This window comes from Oryx dammah, unplaced genomic scaffold (genome assembly GCF_014754425.2).
Source record: "Oryx dammah isolate SB20612 unplaced genomic scaffold, SCBI_Odam_1.1 HiC_scaffold_1, whole genome shotgun sequence".
Classification (NCBI taxonomy): Eukaryota; Metazoa; Chordata; class Mammalia; order Artiodactyla; family Bovidae; genus Oryx; species Oryx dammah.
In genome coordinates, this window is record NW_024070185.1 from 77777951 (window position 1) to 77796853 (window position 18903).

The window sequence follows — 18903 nt, forward strand, 5'->3', positions numbered from 1 at the left end:
CTCCTCTCCCTGTGGGATACTCATGGTCACAATGCTGTCCGAGATACAAGCATCCAGCTCACACCTGGCACAGAGGAGGTACCCAATGCAAATTTGTAGAAAGTAAGAAAACAAGGTTAACAGGAGGATGAACCTGATGCTTAGACAGTTCTTTGGCATTTCTCCCTTTTATCACCACTTCAAAAGGTTTTCCAACAAGCTCACCCAGGGACTACTGGCAAGATGGGGAAACGCCCAAAGCTTGAGCAAGAGGCTCATTCCACATCCGAACAGCCATCTTCTTTCACATGCAATTTCTTTGCCCTTCCCGTCTGTTCTGTGTTTCCAATTCCAGCTCATCCTTGAACACTCTACTTAATTTCACTTCTTGTTGGTGACCCCTCTCCACCCCAGTCAATAGAATTCACTCCTTCCGAGGGCTTCCCTGGTGACTCAGTGGTAAAGAACCCGCCTGCCAAAGCAGGAGACCTGGGTTCCATGCCTGGGTCAGGAATATCCCCTGGAGAAGGAATTGGCAACTCACACCAGTATTCTTGCCTGGTAAATCTCATGGACAGAGGAGCCTGGCGGGCTACAGTCCATGGGATCACCAAGAGTCGGACACGACTGAGTGACCTCACAGCAACACACATAAACACACAGCTGCTTATCCTCCCATTGAGGGAAATTCAACAGGGTATAAATGGCATTTAGAACAGAATTAAGAGGAAAGTCAAGCAGGTCTTGCCTTTTCGTCCTGGTACAACTTGTTGACGCTCTCCATCTGAAAGTTGTGGCTGGACTGGATTTTGTCCAGCTGCTCCCGCTGCTTTTCCAGCTCCCCCTGGAACTCATTCTTCTTCATCTCCACAGCCCCTCGCTCTGCAGCCGCCCTGCGGACCCTGCCTTCCAGCTCCACAATCCGCGTCTGCAAGGACACCGCAGCATAAGGACCATGTGAAGCTATCCTCAGACCATACCGCCACGTTCCCTCAGCAAGACCACCCCACAGCCCCCAGCTGGGGTCAAGTGTGTTCACACTGTGTCCATTCACACATGGTGTGTCCCCAAGGCTTGATCTTCTAGGTGAGTGGTGTAGATGCTCCCACAGGCTATTCTAGAGGCTATTCACCTCTCTGAGCATCTGTGCGTCTACTGTGCATCTCCATGGAAATACCATCAAACCCCTCACAGGGACTTTGCCAGGCTTGACTGAGGCAGGTATAGGTACACCTCATTTTATTGAGCTTCACAGGTATCGTATTTTTTAGAAATTGAAAGCATGTGGCCACCCTGCAAGGAGCAAGTACATCAGCACCATTTTTTCCAACAGCATTTGCTCACTCCATATCTCTGTATCACATTTTGGTAATTCTCATAATATTTCAAATTCTTCATTATATTTGTTGTGATGATCTGAGATCATGATCTTTGAAGTTACTAAGGCTCCCTGAATGCTTAGATGATGGTCAGCATTTTTTAGCAGTATTTTCAAGATATGTACTTTTTTTTAGATATAACACTACTGAAAACTTAATAGAGTACAGTATAGAATAAATATAACCTTCTAGGCACTGATGAAACAAAAACTCACATGACTTGTTTATTGCATTACTTGCATTACTGCAGCAGTTTGGAACTGAATCTGTGATATGGCCAAGGTTTGCCTGTACATAAAATGCTTTATGCTTTACCTGGCGTGAGCTGGCGTTCAAATATTTAGTTCCTTTTCCTCACTAACACAGCACTTAAACACTCTTTATAAGACACAATTTCTGAAACAGATTGAGTTCTCTGGACAACAAAACCCCATCTGCCCAGAAAACAGGGGTCCAGGGGAAACTCAGACAAAAGCTCTACCACTGTGTGGGGCAAGCACCAGAGGAGTTCAGAAACACTCCTAGGGGATGGGATTCCTGAGGACTCAAGCCCTGCCACCAGGAAGACTGGGTTGGAGTCTCAGTTCCCCTCGTCCTTTCTCTGTGAAATGGGGTGGGGAACAAGATCCTAACCTGACAGAGTACAAAAGAAGGTAATGTATGCAACATACCCTTAAAGAAACATTATTCTGATACCTGTTAAAATGATACGGAAAACTTGATTCAAGGCTGCTGCAACAGGGGTCATGACTATTGCAGTTGAGAGAGAAACTGTTCTCAATTCTGAGTACTGCAGAGACAGCTGAGGATTTACAGCCAAAGAGCAGAGAGAAGGGGTTGGTAGGTGGAAAAGTATTAAGAGGGTAGCGGAAGTCTTGCTAAAGGCAAGCCCATCAAAGATAATGCATGAGGAGCTTGCTCGGGCATCAGGGGTGGGGAAATGAGTTAGCAGGATTCTCTGCTGAGCCTGAGCTAGGTAGGCCAAAAACAGGATGGGGGCCAGGACTGAGGCCTTGTCAAGAACGGACCTCCTCAAAGCCTGACTAAGCTGTGGTCAAGCAGAGTCCTGGCCGTCACTCAGTACTGCTGGCCCATGACAGGTGGCAATAAATAGGAAAGATAAAGTTATTACCATCAGTAAATGATGCTGGTAAAGACTGGTACCTCTAAACACATTTCTCACACCCACTCTCCAAATACAATGCCCACACCACTCAGGTACTGAATGTGGACTGGAGGACCAGAACGGGCTATGGGCAGGGTACTTAAGCTGTTTTCCCAGAACCAGCCCCAAAGGCCTGACTAAAAATTGTTCACTTACAGGAAGGGCAGACAGGCATGTCCTGGCAGCAAGCCTAAGAAGTCACAAGGGGCTCCTCTCCCACCCAAGAGCAGGGCTGGTGTGGAGCCAGGCCTGAGGCTGGGTGTTGGGCCCTACAGAACATGCATTACTGTGCACAAAGCCTTAGGTGCCGATAAACCACGAACTCCTCAGAATCCAGCACCCAGCAGCTCTAAATCCTCTGTGACATCCACACAAACAGGACCAAGAGAACACCTGGAGATCCACGCTCCGGGAGCTGGCAATCCAGTAGTTGAAGCCCAGGACAATGATACAGGCCACCAGGGCAGCCAGCACAAGTGGTGGTGACTTCATGCTCCGACGTCCGTTTCCCAGTCCCATCATCTCCAGGGCCGGGCTGAGAACCTGCCGAATAAGAACAGACACACAGGCCTCAGTACCAGGACTGCCACGCCCCAGACATGCCACATCCATCATCCCAACCAACAGGAAGGCGGCCTGCCCCGAAGCACAGGCTGGTGTTTTCTCCTTGAAACGCGGAGCTGTCGGCAAAGAGGACTGTACATAGCACACCCAGAGCAGGTGATGTGTGCCCTGGGCAGTGCGGCTAGATCCCTGGGACAGGACTGTGGGAGTGGGCACTGTCATAGAAACCCATCACACATGGGCTCAACACCACGGGCAGATAATAATAGCTGTTATGCCTCAGTTTTCCCATCTGAAAAAATGGGGATAACTATAGTTTCTACCTCCCAGTACAATCTGAGAAATCACCATCTCTGTAAGCAGTAACAGCAATTATTAGTGCTTCTACATCACATTAGAATGACTAGAATGACTCCAGGGACTTGCCTGGTTGTCCAATGGGTGGGACTTCACCTTCCAATGCAAAGGGTGAGGGTTCAATCCCTGGTCAGGGAGCTAGGATCTCACATGTCTGACCACCAAAAAAAACCAAGACATGGAACAGAAGCAAAAGACTTTGAAAATAGTCCACATCAAAAAATCTTTTAAAAATGAAAGAAAGACTCCATTTCTCATTATTCCCTAAAGAAGTCTTTTTGATCTGATTCCTAACAAGGGGAGGGTTTTCTATCCTTTGATAAAATTGTCAGTGACACCCAATTACAATATTCCCTGAGCCAAGCAGGAAAGCCTCCTGGAGGCGTGTGAAGCCAGGACCGGAAGTGCCCCGACTGCCTCAGAAAGAGGCATTGGCCCAGCTTCCTTTGAACACTGTCCTCTCCCTTCTGAGCCCGTATCTGTGCAGCACACCCAAGTCAGGAGACTTCAAGGGCTGCAGGGAGCATCAAACTTCTTGAAAGAAGCAGAAATACAGCTGACAAGGAAGGAGCCATGTTTTTGCTCCTGGTCTTCAATCCCAAGCCCAGTCTGGCTGGATCTCAGCCCTGCTCCAGCAAGGGTAAGGTTAGTGAACTGTTCCAAACGGCTCTCGCTGAGCCCGATCAACAGGACCTTATCAGAAGGAAGGCAATGCACACAATACACGTAATAAACAGTCTCCCTCACAACAGATATGCTTTTATGCCAGGTGAGGCCAGCAATGGAGGACGGGGAAGAGGAGGTAAGGGCGGAAGGGGAGAAGGAAACAGGGGAGGAGGGGAAGAGACACCACCAGGGACTCAGCTCTGAGGTGAAGTTCCTGCAGGTAAGGACACAGGAGAGCTGAGAGCCAGCTCTCCCCCAGTGGTACCTGTAGCTGAGTTGTGTCCCTGGGAGACATCCTTTCTCGGTAGGTACTGGTGTAGGAGCTGAGATGGGGATGTAAGAGCAATCTAGTGGAAATCACCTAAAACAAAGCACCCTCAGAATTCCCATGCATGGAACTGAGGGCTGAGTCCAGCCTCCATTGACTGGTGCCTTCTTCACCAGCTTCTGGTCTCTTGGGACAAAAGAGGAAAAAAAAGTTTTAAATTTAACTGTCAGTTGCTATCAGCTAGCACTGTAAGTACTAACAGAGAGTGATGCTCAGGAATACTAAAGTTCCAGAAAATTCTATAGATCTGCTGAAAATGTGTCTCCACTGCTTTATCATGTTTTGTTCATGAAACAGTCTTTCTTTAAATATATGTAAGATTACAAATATAACTGGGGAGAAAAATTACACACAGTGAAGTACAAAATTAAAAGTCCTCCTCTTCCTACTCCACTGGCTGTTTCTTCTATTCCAGCTGCTCTTAACCCTCAAAAGGCATCAAAATAACCCGGGACATTTCTTAAATTACCAACAAGTAGGCCAACTCCTCCTTTCTCTATGAAATCTTTTGCCCGTAATTTTTGGCTACTGTTGGTGTTTTCAAAATAATCTAATCTCATCATTCTTTGTTTCTAGATTTTGCTTGTATTTTGAAAGATATTTCCTACTCTAACTTTAGATATACATTTACCCATATCTCCTCTCAACATACCTATGGGTTTCATATTTATATTTAAATATTTCATCCATTTGGAATTTTTTTGACCTAAGCATCACTGACTCGATGGACATGAGTCTGAGTGAACTCCGGGAGTTGGTGATGGACAGGAAGGCCTGGCATGCTACAATTCATGGGGTCGCAAAGAGTCAGACACGACTGAGCGACTGAACTGAACTGAACTGAAGAAGTAAGGAAATACAAAGAAAAAAAATTTTTTTTTTGGAATGGAGAGTCAGTTCTCTAGTACTCTCTTATGCAATAATCTATAACTCAGTTCTCTGAAAGGCCGTCTTTGTCAAATGCTTAAACCCTTAACAATATACTTTTAGGTGGAATCCTCATTTGATCTTTTGTTATACAGATGTGAGTCAGGATGGTGCACTGTAACTTTGAAAACAATGTAACTCAATTCTCACTTCAAGGAAGTTACAGATGATCATTTAACATTCTCCTTCCTTTAGCCAGTCAAAAAGTTTAGTGAACAGCTGCAACAGAACAGGCTGTCGTGCCAGCAACAGGAAGCCAGGGCAGCATTAAGAGAACAAACTCAGAACCCAATGGCCAGAGTCAGACTTGGCTCCACCTCTTAAGAACCACAGAACCCTGGACTGTCTTCCTCAGAGGGCTTAAATGAGGAATATAGACCAGAAAAGACAAGGGAAGTGCCTGGAACCACAACTGACACATAGTGTCAATGGTCAGGGGATGCTGACTATCACATTAGAGGCTTCCCTGGTGACACAGACAGTAAAGAATCTGCCTGTAATGTGGGAGACCTGGGTTTGATCCCTGGGTCAGGAAGATCCTCTGGAGAAGGGAATGGCACCCCCACTCCAGTATTCTTGCCTGGAGAATCTCATGGACAGAGGAGCCTGGTGGGCTACCGTCCATGGGGTTGCAAAGAGTCGGACATGACTGAGCAACTAACACTAATCATTATTAGAGATGGAAAGATGAATAACAAATCATTTCCAGATCTGGCCTTTTCTGCACTTTATAAGAAAAAGGTGATGAATGTCTTCCCTCCTCAGTTGTTCTACTTTATAGGAACCAGCCATTCCTAGGAACCAGCCATAGGAAACAGCTCCTCCCTCAACTCTGCTGTCCAGTGAAGCAGCAGTCTCTGCCATCACTGGGCTGACTCACAGACGCTGCTGCAGCAGCAGACATCCTAGACTAGGGCCCTAGTATGCAAGAGAGTGGTTCCAGGAAGCTGAGTACAGTCTCAGAGGCCCCTCGCCTGATCCAGCACTTGGCAGGTCAGTCGGTGTGCAGCCGCCCAGAGGGCGCAATAAGGAGAGCCCTGGGCTCCCAATGGACAGAGGGCTGCCCAGGCAAGCAGATGACCATGATGGAGAAAGGGCCAACAGTGACCCTTCGTCCTGCAACGTGCCTCACCCAGGACTTCCAGGATTGCAGAAACACTGCTGCCCAAGATGAAGGGAGTCACGGCCGGGAAAATGCCAAAGCCTGATGAAGACTAAGGGCAGGCACTCAAAGGCAGGGTTGTCAAATGTTTCAAACACTCTACTCTCCTCCACTTTAGAATTTATACAGACTGGCGGTGATGGAATTGGGTCAGAGACAGTCTATGTCAGACAGATTAACAGTCATAATTTAGGCTTCACAATGTGTTTTGTCTTATATTTGACTATAGTTACTTGACATGCTGAAAAATATTAACCTAAATCACACACGACTGAGCGACTGAACTGAACTGAAATCAACTAAACTCTGTGACATTCCAGGTTTATCTGCATTAAATGTTTCTTGGCAAGTTGGAAGAGTCGTTTTTTAAAAAATGACTGGCTTAATTAATTTAAGCAATTCAATCTACTGGTTAAAATTATTGTTGCCTTTTAGGCAAAAATTTTTTACAAGAGAACAGAGACTTTTTGTTTTAAGAAAAAGCATAAGAAAATGGGCAACTAGTTAAATACATGAGCCCTCTGAACTTCCTAGTTAAATAATCTTTCCATTTCCTCATTTTCACATAGAGGTTTTTAATCAATAGGCAAATACACAAGCAATCAAATCAGATTGACTTGTTTAACCAATGTCATCACTGCAGGAACAACTCAGCTTCTCCAAACAATATGGGAGCTGCACCTTTATTCCTTCTCAGAAGTAATGGCCTTACCAGGTGGGCGGAGGGCCAGAGCCGGAAGTGCCCTCCACGGAGCCGGAAGTGACCTGAATGGAGTTTGGAAGCCACCTCAGTGAGCAAACAGATCGCAGGATGCCCGACTTAGCTCTGAGGTCTCAGGAATTGGTCACCAACATTTTTTTGGAGGGTTCAAAGATATTCCACCCCACCCCAAGAATGTCTCCAAGGCAGGAGTCAGCATACTGAGGCCTAGAGCCATTAGCAGCCCATTGTGTAAATAAGGTTTTGGTGAACACAGCCACGCCCAGCCCTTGAAGTACTGCCCACAGCTGCTTTCTGCACTACCAGGCAGAGTTGAACAATCGACACGAGGATTTACTCAAAGGGTTAGAATGAAGACTGAAGCAGTTAGATGTATTATTATCTGGCCCCTCTGGGGAAGTCTGTAAACTCCTGTCTAAACTATTAGGGTTAAATGACAAGTCCATTGAATTCTCCTTTTAAATTCTTAAATTATTTTAAAAACTTACTAGGAAGTATACAATTCTCCTACTCCCACTTTCCCAACCCTCAATTTTTCCCCAATTCTAGAACCTAATAGTTTAGAAAGAAAAACCTTTAACAGCATGGTAACTACAATAATACCATATCACATATCATAAAGTTGTAATAGAGTAGATCTTAAAAATTCATCACAAGAAAAAAAAATCGTAACTATGTGCAATGATGATAACTAGATTTATTGTGGTGAGCATTTCGCAAAGTATACAAATAATGATCTTTACACTGTATACCTGAAACTAATATGTAATGTCAATTATGCTCAATAAAATGTTTTAAAAAGAAAAAATGTCAAAATTCATGTGCATATTTAGTGCTATGGAGTGAAAATACCAAAGAGTGAGATGGATGAGTGGAAATGAATGAGAACCAATTCCATTGTGTTTCTTCAGCACTTGACTTTCTGCAGAAGGGCCAACTACCCTGTGGACACCACAGCTACACAACAGCAAGTGTTCCCAAATTCCTCCTCTTGTTTGGGAGTTGGCAAGCTGCAGCTTCAGGGCAGAATCCTGCCAGCCACCTGTCTTTGTACACTGTCTAAAAGCTCAGGTTTCAAGCTTTTTAATTGAAAAAAAAAAGAATAAAATTTCATGACACGAGAAGTACATAGAATTAAAATTTCACTGACATAAATAAAGGTCTGTTGGGACACAGCCACGACCATTCATTTACGTATTGTCATGACCGTTGGGCTACGAGAATTGTGTAGCTGTGACACAACCCACTGGGCCTGCAGAACCTAAAATACCACCTGACTCTTTACAGAAAATGTTTGCCAACACCTGCTGTAGTTCAATAGTTTTCAAAGTATGGTCCCTGGACCAGCAGCATCAGCATCCCCTGATTATCAAGTTCTCCAGGTGATGCTGATACAGGTCAAGATTGAGAACTGTGCTCTCCAGAGCTCACTGGACAGGTCTCACAAGTGCCTCTTGTTCTGGGCACACTCAATTATTTTTAAGAAGCAGAAAGGCATGTTGGAGAGGGTGCGTTATTTATCTTTGGGGAAACATTTCTATACTGTTTAAACATTTCCGTACTGTTTAAAGGTTGAGTTTGGATTCCCCAAACTTCCTCAGTCCACCAGGCCCTTCTGTCCAAGGGATTCTCCAGGCAAGAATACTGGAGTGGGTTGCCATTTCCTCCTCCAGGGGAGATCTTCCCAACCCAGGTATAGAACTTGGATCTCCTACATTGCGGGCAGATTTTTTACTGTCTGAGCCACCAGGGAAGCCCCAATCAGAATGAAGTGATCACTAATTCCAGAGCCACATGGCTTCTACAGGACCCTCCCTCACTGATACAGAAAACAGAGAGGAAAGATAAGGTATCATCTACCTGCTGCATAGATATAAACAACGGAGAGCATTTTGATGGGCTAGACCCTCCAGTTCTGGCAGCACTGGAATCAGAGAAATAGCTTAGAAAAAATTTTTTTTCTAAAATCATTAGTATATTAAAATTTTGTCCCAAGAATTCACCAAGGCAATTCTTTTAAAAACTAGTAATAGCAAATGAGCCATCTTGAAATTCCAGCCCAGCTGAGCCTCAAAAGACTGCAGACCAGTCAACCCACAGAACCAAAAGCAATAACTAAATGATGGTTTTAAGCTTGCAGCTGATCTGTTATGGAGCAACAGATGATCAAAACATAAACTGTTACGTGAAAAAAGTTACAAAATAGTAATGTTCATATCCCATTTTTGTTGAAAATTTTAAAAAATATGCTCAATAAATCAATCGTCATGAAGTTGCTCAGTCGTGTCTGACTCTTTGTGACCCCATGGACTGTAGCCCACCAGGATCCTCCATCCATGGAATTTTCTAGGCAAGAGTACTGGAGTGGGTTGCCATTTTACATTTCTCTATAATAGAAAATGTACAGCAAGTGCTTATAAGGAAAGATATTTACAAGTTGGAGCAAGAGAGGAGGAGGTAGAGAGGAACAGAAAGAAGACTTCATTTTTTGCTTTATATCACCTTTTTTTCCCTCAAGGAGCCTATCTTTAATGCAAAAGCCAAACAGTAACAATAAAAAATTAAGATGCTAGGAAGATATACAATGGTAACATTAGCAAGTTTTGAAGTTATATTTCTAGCATTCCCAGATGAAATCACAGTATTTTACAGCTTCCTCTAAAACAAAACAATGATACCATATGTATGCATTCTGAAGCAGAAAAACAAACTGAACTCATTCAAATACATTCCCAGCTCTCTTCTGTGCTGGTCCCCACCACTGGGGGCACTAAGAAAACCCAGGTTCCTGTCTTGAGCCTGGGCAGAAAACTGAGGGGAAACATAGGGCAGCCCAGTTCTGAGCTGGTGACGCGGTGGTTCCTCATCTCCTCCCAGCCTCCTGGGCTCCCCTGTAAAGGCTGATCCCTGTCTTCCAAGGCCAGTGTGAAAATTAAATGAGAGCATTTACTTGTCACCAAGCAAATACTAACTGAAAAGAACTGCTGTGGTATTAACCTTTTAAAGTCTCAGTTTACTCATTAAAAAAAAAAAAAATGGGGAGTGTGATCCATTATAAATGCATTCACAGGGTTCTTCTGAGAATCAGATGAAAGAACTACCTGAGACTGAAGTGAGAGAAACAGCTGTCTACCAGCAGGGCTTATGCAGCCCAGAAGGTATAAAAGACACTCCACCTGGGCTGGGGGAAAAATCCTAGAAGTTACATTTATTTTTGTCCAAAAAGTAGAATAGCAACTACGTTTAGTAATGTAAATATTATACCAACAAGTTAAATATATTATGTGTACACTAATTACTTTACACTGTGTTACACTATACTAATTATATTACCATGAAATGCTAACAGTGCCAGTAAAAGCAGGAACTGACTGCATCCTCACAAAGTCCCTTTGTCAAGGGTCACCTGTCACCAGCCCTCTGAGGTATCCTTTGACTGGGCAAGCATACAATGAGATAGATGCACAAATTAAAACGAAACTAAACCTCACAGAGGATATGAAGCTTTAAGGTCCCCATAAAAAGCGCAGATACTAATGAACACAAGCACAGGTGAACGCAAGCCAGGGGTTAGGAATGCACTTCCCACCCTGAGTCAGCGTCATCTGAGCAACATCACAACAACGATGATGTACTCAGATCTAACAAGATCCAAACCAAAAAAAACCTCAAAATTAAAGGAGTATTTGAAAGAGGGTTTTACCTCCACAATGAATCCAGCCCTAAGTGTATACTGGATCTTGAGCTACAACATTAGCACATATACATTAATTTATAATTAAGTAACAAACACACATACAGAGGAGTACTAAAAACTGGTCTTAATTGAGATATAACTGACATTATGCTGTACTGGTTTTTGATGTTAATTTTTTTTTTTTTTTTTACTAACAAGAACGAGCAAAAAAGCTTAGAAACCACAGCAAACTATCTCATTATACAGTATTTTTACATATGTGTTCTTCCTGTCAGGCACTAGTTAATCATCAAAATCTTAGTGAGAGGAAGTTTTATTAATGCAGTCTTCAAAGAGAATAAGATCACAATGTAAAAATCTGAGAAGGCATGCATTTTCTTTCCTGAAAGTGGGGGACATTTCTTTGTGAAGCAAAGAAAGGCTCTCTGGGAATTTTGGAAATAATCCTTAAACTTCAAGCCAAGACTCTCTTTCAATGTAATTTCATCAGTAACTTGAAAAAGTCTAGAAAGCAGCCACACTCTAAGACCATCCTGGGGGAGCAAGTGAAATGCCATTCACAGTTTGTTAAGGTGAAAGCCCCCATGGTGCAGCAGGCAAAGAATCTACCTGTCAGGAGATCCCCTGGAGAAGAACACAACAACCCTCTGCAGTATTCCTGGAGTGGACAGAGGAGCCTGGCGGGCTACAAAGAGTCAGACAAAGCGACTAAGCACAAGGGCATATCAAGACCATTCCTTCTACTTTTGTGAAGTTTTAGAAAATAATGCTAACCAAGTTTTTCTTTTAAACAAAAAGAAAAGTGATTTTTTTCTTATCCCAATTTCCCATTTCAAGTCATTAAAAAAGAAATCAATCTTTTCTAAGACAACTTATTTTTTTCCCTGTGGCTCAGATGGTAAAGCGTCTGCCTGCAATGCAGGAGACCTGGGTTTGATTCCTGGGTCGGGAAGATCCCCTGGAGAAGGAAATGGCAATCCACTCCAGCACTCTCGCCTGGAAAATCCCATGGACGGAGGAGCCTGGTGGGCTACAGTCCATGGGGTCGCAAAGAGTTGGACAGGACAGAGTGACTTCACTTTCACTTTCAAAACCCCAGGCACAGGGCTTCTCCTCCAGTCCCTGCCTCCCCTCACAGCCCCTCCAGGACTGTTTAAAAGCAGGGCCACACTACCTCATGTTCCCTTCCACTGCACTGCCGGTGATGGGATCCTACTCGCTGCCCAGAATGGCGAGTTGAAAGCAACACCCCTCCTTCCACCTCTTCCCACACATGCAGTTTCCCCAGGCTCTGCCTGGCTATCCTGTGTGCTTCAGATGCAGAAAGCTGGACTGCAACGTTCACAGGATCAGCAGTTCCCTCCTGGCTGGAGGAAGGTGGCCACATAAATGCACTGAAGCTGGCCCTGGGCCTGACATGGTCAACCATTCTCATTGCTGTTTCAGCCCCCACGCCTGAAAAAACAATATACATGCAAAATCTTTCCATTCCCCCATCAATAACTGGACCAGCAATTAGAAAACAAATGGCACCCTTATTTTCTAATAGCAATGTTCCCAAATGCTGACCTCCACCCTCACCCCCAGCATTCCTGCCTCTCAGCCTTGGTCTTTCACTTTTGAGCAAAACCAATGGGGAGAAAAGGTGACATCTTCACAGGAGAAGAAAATATGTCTTGAAGTGTTGTTTTCTTTAAACACGCTAAGAATTCAATGTCTTTTCACCATTGACTCCTTAGAAATTGAGTTCTTACCTAAAAATCCCAGTCTTAGCAAGCTATTGGTTTCTATTTACAAATAAACTTATTCTTCAACGTAGCCTGCCCTTAGCTTAATCTTCTCTAACATAGGGAGGAGGAGCTATGGATGGATGCACTAGGAGACCCACAAGTACCAAAAAGGGATTCAACTTCTCAGGCTCCATGCTACAAAAAAAATCCAGAAATACTAAAACTGCCTAAATCTGAGTCAATCTCGTGGCCATGAGCCAAGCAGAGTCACTCTAAACCTGTTAAATATGTAATCAGGCTACTGGACTATTTTACTCTGCCCCTAGGAATGTCCCTCATATTTGCATTATTTAGGGCAATTGGACCTTGGAGACCACAAACCAGGAAATCTCAAAGCCGTGAAAGTCACACAAGTTTGGTTTTGCAGATTTGGGAATGGGATATCTCAAGCATCACCACGACTTGCCGAATGCAATGATTCTAAAATTCCGCTAAAACGAACGCTCATCCAAACAGGTATTTTGCCTATTTTGTTTTACCGAAAGACAATCATTAAAAATATTAAGTAAGATGTGACATATAAAGAGTATGTAAACCCAGGAGACTATTTTTACGGCAGAACAGAAGTTTTGTGGATCCTCCACGCCGCCAAAGGTGGGAAATACAGGTACAGAAGGAACCCGGAGCATCCCTGAGACGGGATTCGGAAGAGCTCGGGCGGCTCGCAGACCGAGGACCCGGTGTCAAGCTCACCTGCCAGGACGCGACTGCTGCCAACGTGGGCACCGCGGCGGCGGCTCGGGGCGGAGGTGGAAAGAGACGAGCGGCGCGGCCAGCCCGCCCTCCCCGCGTGCCAATCACGCCCGCACCGCTGCCACTAGCGCCACTTCGGGGATGCTCGCTTTTGACTCTGGGTGCCGACGCGCGTGACACAGCTAAGAACAAAAAGAAAGGCCCTGCATCGCCCCAGACCGGCCTCCTCAGGGGAGCCCAGCAACGGAGCGGAGCCTGGGAGGCGGAACCCGGCGGGTCGGGGCGGCCCCGGGAAGGAGGCTCCAGCGCGGGGAGGTGCGGGGCCGGCCTCGAGCCCACTCCGGTAAAAGGCTGCGGCCCGGGGGCCAGCCGCGGGAGGGCGGGTGTTTCCGGGGCCCGGCGCGGGGTCCTTGGGCGCGGGCCCGGGGCCGTGGAGGCACAAGGAGAGAGAAGGGGGCCGGGGCGACCTGGAGGAGGGCCGCCAGGCACGCGCGCCGCCTGCTCACCTCCTGCCGCGGCTCCGGCGGTCGCTCGGCGCTGCGGGGGCCCGGCTCCCTGCTCGCCCGGGCAGCTCTCCCGCCGCCGCCGGCCTCGCGCTCCCGTCCGCCCGGGGCAGCGTCCAGCGCCGCCGCGTTCGCGGCCTCCGCAGCGGCGAGTCCCCGCCTCTGGCCAGCGCCCGCGGCGCGCGGAGGAGGCGGCCTCGGGAGCGCGAGGAGGCGAGGCCGGGACCGCGCTCGGACTCCGGGCCCCGCAGTGCGCACGCCCTGGCCCGCGGCCGCTGAGCGGCGGGAGCTGGAAAAGCCTGGTCGCGCCCCCTCTCAGCCTCCTCCCCAGCTCCTCACCGGAAGCTCCCGGCGCGCCTTCGGGACTGGGCTCCGACAGACCAGCAGAGCGGTCTCGATGCTTTTAAAGGAGGTGAGAAGTGGCGGCGGCGGAGAGAAGGGCCCCGGGAGACCGCCTTCCCCCCCCCCCACCCCCCGCAACGTCCCCCACCTCCGGCCCGGAGGAATTTTCCGGAACCCAGAGCCGACCACACCCATCGTCACACTCCTGGTCTTGCTCACGTAGTCCCGGCCGAAACTGCCCAGGATAGAGGGGCCAAGAAAAAACAGGTATTTAGGGGATATTTACTCACAAATTTGTCCTTTTTCTTCCACCAGCCCTTCCCAGGTGGGCTTGATCTCCCTACAGCTATTATCTCTCAGCGCTCATTTTTTGGGACACTCCAACTGTGGGCAGCAGAGAAAATCCGAAGGCTCTTGGGTGCTGCCCAAACGAGATCCTCTAGGACTTTCTCAGTATGGAGCCTGGAAATCTGAATTTTAAACAGCACCCAGGTGACCTTCTGGCACACGGAAGTTTGAGAAACACTGTTGAGCCACACCTACCTGAGAAGATGCCACAAAACTAGTGACGTGTAGAATAACCATATGAGAAATGGAATATTTCCTGCCATATCAGGAAATAAGACTGCCATTGCCATCAGCGGTTGCAGCCTGACAACGTGAGCCTGTATTCTAAGGGAACACAGGAAGAATACCAGCAGACTTCGCTCGCTCCCTACAGTGAGCCCAGGGAAACTTGGGATGTGAAAACACAGATCCCATAGCTGAGATGTATATAGAAGAAATTATTTCAGTGAGCTGAGACTCTTGCATTGTCTCATTCACAGAAAAGCACAAACTTTCTTAACTTGGGATATCTGCTTTCTTTAATTAACAATAATCTGATGTTCCAACTAGCTGCCCTTTGTTACAGAACTTCTATAAAAACCTGGCTCTTCCTCTCACCTTCTCACAGCAGTTGTCTCAGAGTCACTGTCTCCTGGACTTGAACTCCCCAAATTCCCACCAAATAAAACATAACTCTCAACTTTTAGGTTGTGAATATATTTTAAGTTGGCCCGTACTAGGAAATTGTAAAGCAATGATTCTTAACCCTGGTAGCATGAGCCAGACGTTCAAATTATCTGGGAGATTTTAAAGTATTTAGATACCAGGGTCCCACCTCTAGAGTTCTGAATCTGAACATTAGTATTTTTGTTTTAAAGATTGAACACGTGGCCAGAATTGAGAACAATTTTCCTAGAATCATCTCTTTTTGAACCTACCTAGCTCTAGTATCTGAGAAAAGAACCCCCTGGCTCATCCCTCCCAAACCGCAACTCCAGAAGACAAATGGGGACACACACAAACTCCTGAAGGAACTCTCACAGTCAAAACTGGTTTCAACCAGAACAGACCCCTTCAAAAAGTTGAGGTTCCTCACTACCACCTGAGCGTGGATCTCCTTAAGGGCAGTTACAAGAGGTTTTATGAGTCAAAACCTGAGTCATGAGCTGACAATAGTAGCCCCTTTAGAGTGATATTCTAGTATATTCCAAAGTGATGTTTTCATTGCCCATTGTTAGACTGCCACCTGGTCAAACTAAGTGTTCAAAAGCTGTGTGTGTGTGTTGACCATCAGCTCTGGCTTGTCCTTGGTCTTGACTTGCAACTCTTGCCTCTGATCCCCTACCAACCTTCAGTGACCGTAGTCAGGGTTTTAGAACAGGTGCAGTATCTTCCCTTATTGCTCATTTTGGCTCTCCTAGTAACACTTTGCCTTCTTAGACTGTGAACCATAACTTCCATCTCATTTGCCTCTAAGTATGTTCCCATTAGTGTCTGTGATTTATCAACGGCTAATTAGACAGTGACTAAGCCAGTGATTCTTAAACACTTTATGGAAGAGGTCCATATGTCTAGGTACTAGGGAAGCTGGCTAAATTAACTACATCTTTACTGAGAGGGAATCATCCTTTCCAAGTTTCATGGGGATCTTTATGGCAAATTTTGGAATTAAAGAGTAGTTCTTAAAGTTCTTTTAAAATGCAGTATTTATATATGCAGTGTTGCATATGTGAATTTGGACTTATTGCTATAAAGTGCTCTTCTATTTCCTCAAGGCTTCTCATCCAGAATGTTTAACCTAATCAGTTGCTCGCCCTAAAAATTCAAGTGGATAGATTGATTTGATTAAATAAGGGCTTCCCCGGTAGCTCAGATGGTAAAGAATCTGCCTGCAATACAGGAGACCAGGGTTTGATCTCCAAGTCAGGAAGAGCCCCTGGAGAAGGGAATGGCAACCCACTCCAGTATTCTTGCCTGTAGAATCCCATGGACAGACCTTGAGGTCACAAAGAGTCAGACACGAGTAAGCAACTAACACTTTCACTTTCATTGATTAAATAATGTGCAAGGGGCTGTTGTGGTTGGATGTAGTGTACCCCTGTGTGTTGTCTGTTTAGCTTTTTTTCCTTCGCTAGCTAACAGCACGCTGTGTTCATACAGGAACCTACCTCTTACTCTCCAGGGGATGCAGCCTTAGTTGGACTGTCAGTCAAAGTGATGTCCTCTCTAGCTCAAGGAATAGACCATTGTATCAGTTTTCTGTTTGCTACCCTAGCAAATTATCACAAACCTAGAGCGCTTCCCTGGTGGCTCAGAGGTAAAGAATCTGCCTGCTAATGCAGGAGATGCAAGTTTGATACCTGGGTCAGGAAGATCTCTTGGAAAAGGAAATGACAACCCACTCCAGCATTCTTGTCTGGGAAATCCCTGGGACAAAGGAGGCTGACAGGCTACAATCCATGGGGTTGAAAAGAGTTAGACACTATTTCGGAACAACTAAGTTGTTAACAACAACAATAGAGTTAAGATGACAAAGTTCTGTTGATCAAAAATCTCACTGAGCTAAAACCAAGATGTTGGAGGGGCTGTGTTCCTTTCTGGAGACTCTTAGGAAAATCAATTGCATTGCTTTTTCCGGCTTTTAGAGATTGCTTGCATTCCCAGCGCGTAAACCCCTACTTTCATTTTACAAGCAAGCAATCTTCAAAATCGGTAGCATCTTTCTAATCCTGCTTCTATAGTCACATCTCTCAGATCCAGCTGGGAAGCTTTCTTTGCTTCTAAGAACGCTTGTGATTGCATGGGTCCCACCCAAATAATCCAAGATAGTGTCTATGGCTCCTCTTAATTTAATCACATCTGCAAATTCTCTTCTGCCATTTAAGGTAACATTTACAGGTTTCAAGGATTAAGACGTGAACATCTTGAGAGGCCATTATTCTGTCTACTACAGACCCCTACCCACAGCTGATTCATTGCACTCTATTCCTGGGATAAGCAAAGCGATGACCCAAAGACAAAAAAGTATCCGTGTGCACGTATGTCAGTGATGGTATCCATCATTTTTGGTATCCAGATCTGTGGGGCTGGTTCCTATGCTCCTCAAAACCTGACTTTTCAGTTTATCCTGCAATTCTGAGGCTTTCCCCATACCTAGAACTTGCCAGAAATAAATGTAATACATAACAGAACAACAGTGTAGAATCATTTTCAGAGTTCTTGGTCACAAACAATAGATAGAACCTTTGTAAATCTTAAGGAAAAAGAGTTGATTGGACAAAGGTCAGGGTCTCAGGGCATCAATAGTGAGAATCAGTGAAATCATACACATTGATTTTCAGTCAGATTGGAAAACCTAGATGCTGCAGAGGGCTAAGCAGCAGAAATCACTGCAGAAGTGACACAGCAGATAGAGTGAGTTTGGTATATATGCCACACTGCAGCATCTGTAGGAAATAAGCTCTCCAACTTACCCCACTTGTTTGCAACATTGCTCAAGACACAAAGTGTCCAGAGGGAGCTTCCAGTTAGAGGGATTTGGTTCTATGCCTATTTACGAGGCTAACCGGGACAACTCTGGTTTCTGTAGCTGGACGTGGCCACTAATTCCACAAAAGGAAATTGAGGTAATGCCTAAAAAAGAGGATTCTTGCAAACAAATAATCAGCAAATGTCCCCCACAAATATCCTAAGAGAAATTCAAAGAGCTGTGGAGCAAGCAGAATTCATGTTGGTCTAGGAAAATCAGGAAAGACTAAACAGAAAATTGGTGTAGGACAGGCTGTCCAACAGAAATAGATTTCAAACCACATATATAATTTAAAATTTTCAAGTAGCTGCATCTTTGGGGTCGCAGAGACTGAACTGAACTGAATGGGACATTTTACATGCAATAAAACATTTAACAGAAAATAAATACACCACTTCAGTTTTTTTTAATTTTTATTTATTTATTTTTGACCGCTCTGGGTCTTCATTGCTGCCTGCCATTTTCTCGTTGTGGTGGCTTCTCTTGTTGTAGAGGGCCAGCTCTAGTGCATGGGCTCTGTGTCTGTGGCATGCAGGATCTTCCCAGAGCAAGGATCATCCCATGTCCCCTGCGTTGGCAGGTGGATTCCACAGTTCAAAAGCATCAGTTCTTCGGCACTCAGTTTTCTTCACAGTCCAACTCTCACATCCATACATGACCACTGGAAAAACCATAGCCTTGACTAGATGCTTAACAGCCCCATAGTCTTCCCATAGAGGAGACTATGCATGGGTTGGTGGGGGGGGGGGGGGTGAGGAGGGAGCATAAAGGAAA

General features: G+C 45.5%; 1 protein-coding gene across 3 annotated transcripts in view; it reads right to left on the reverse strand.

Annotated features, from left to right (window-relative positions):
• Positions 1-14651, reverse strand: part of GOLM1 (golgi membrane protein 1) — a 57485-nt gene extending 42834 nt beyond the window's left edge. Inside the window, exons 1-4 of one of the 3 annotated variants that reach the window (XM_040244998.1) lie at positions 13935-13984; positions 13429-13610; positions 2917-3066; positions 728-907 (exon numbers count right to left, since the gene is read on the reverse strand). In XM_040244998.1, the coding sequence (XP_040100932.1) occupies positions 728-907; positions 2917-3045 (309 nt within the window). In that variant the 5' untranslated portion in view covers positions 3046-3066; positions 13429-13610; positions 13935-13984. Of the gene's footprint in view, positions 1-727; positions 908-2916; positions 3067-13428; positions 13611-13934; positions 14057-14563 lie in introns of those variants that run through there. The other 2 variants (XM_040244990.1, XM_040244983.1) reach the window with 2 other exon arrangements.
• Between the last annotated feature and the right edge of the window lie 4252 nt (positions 14652-18903).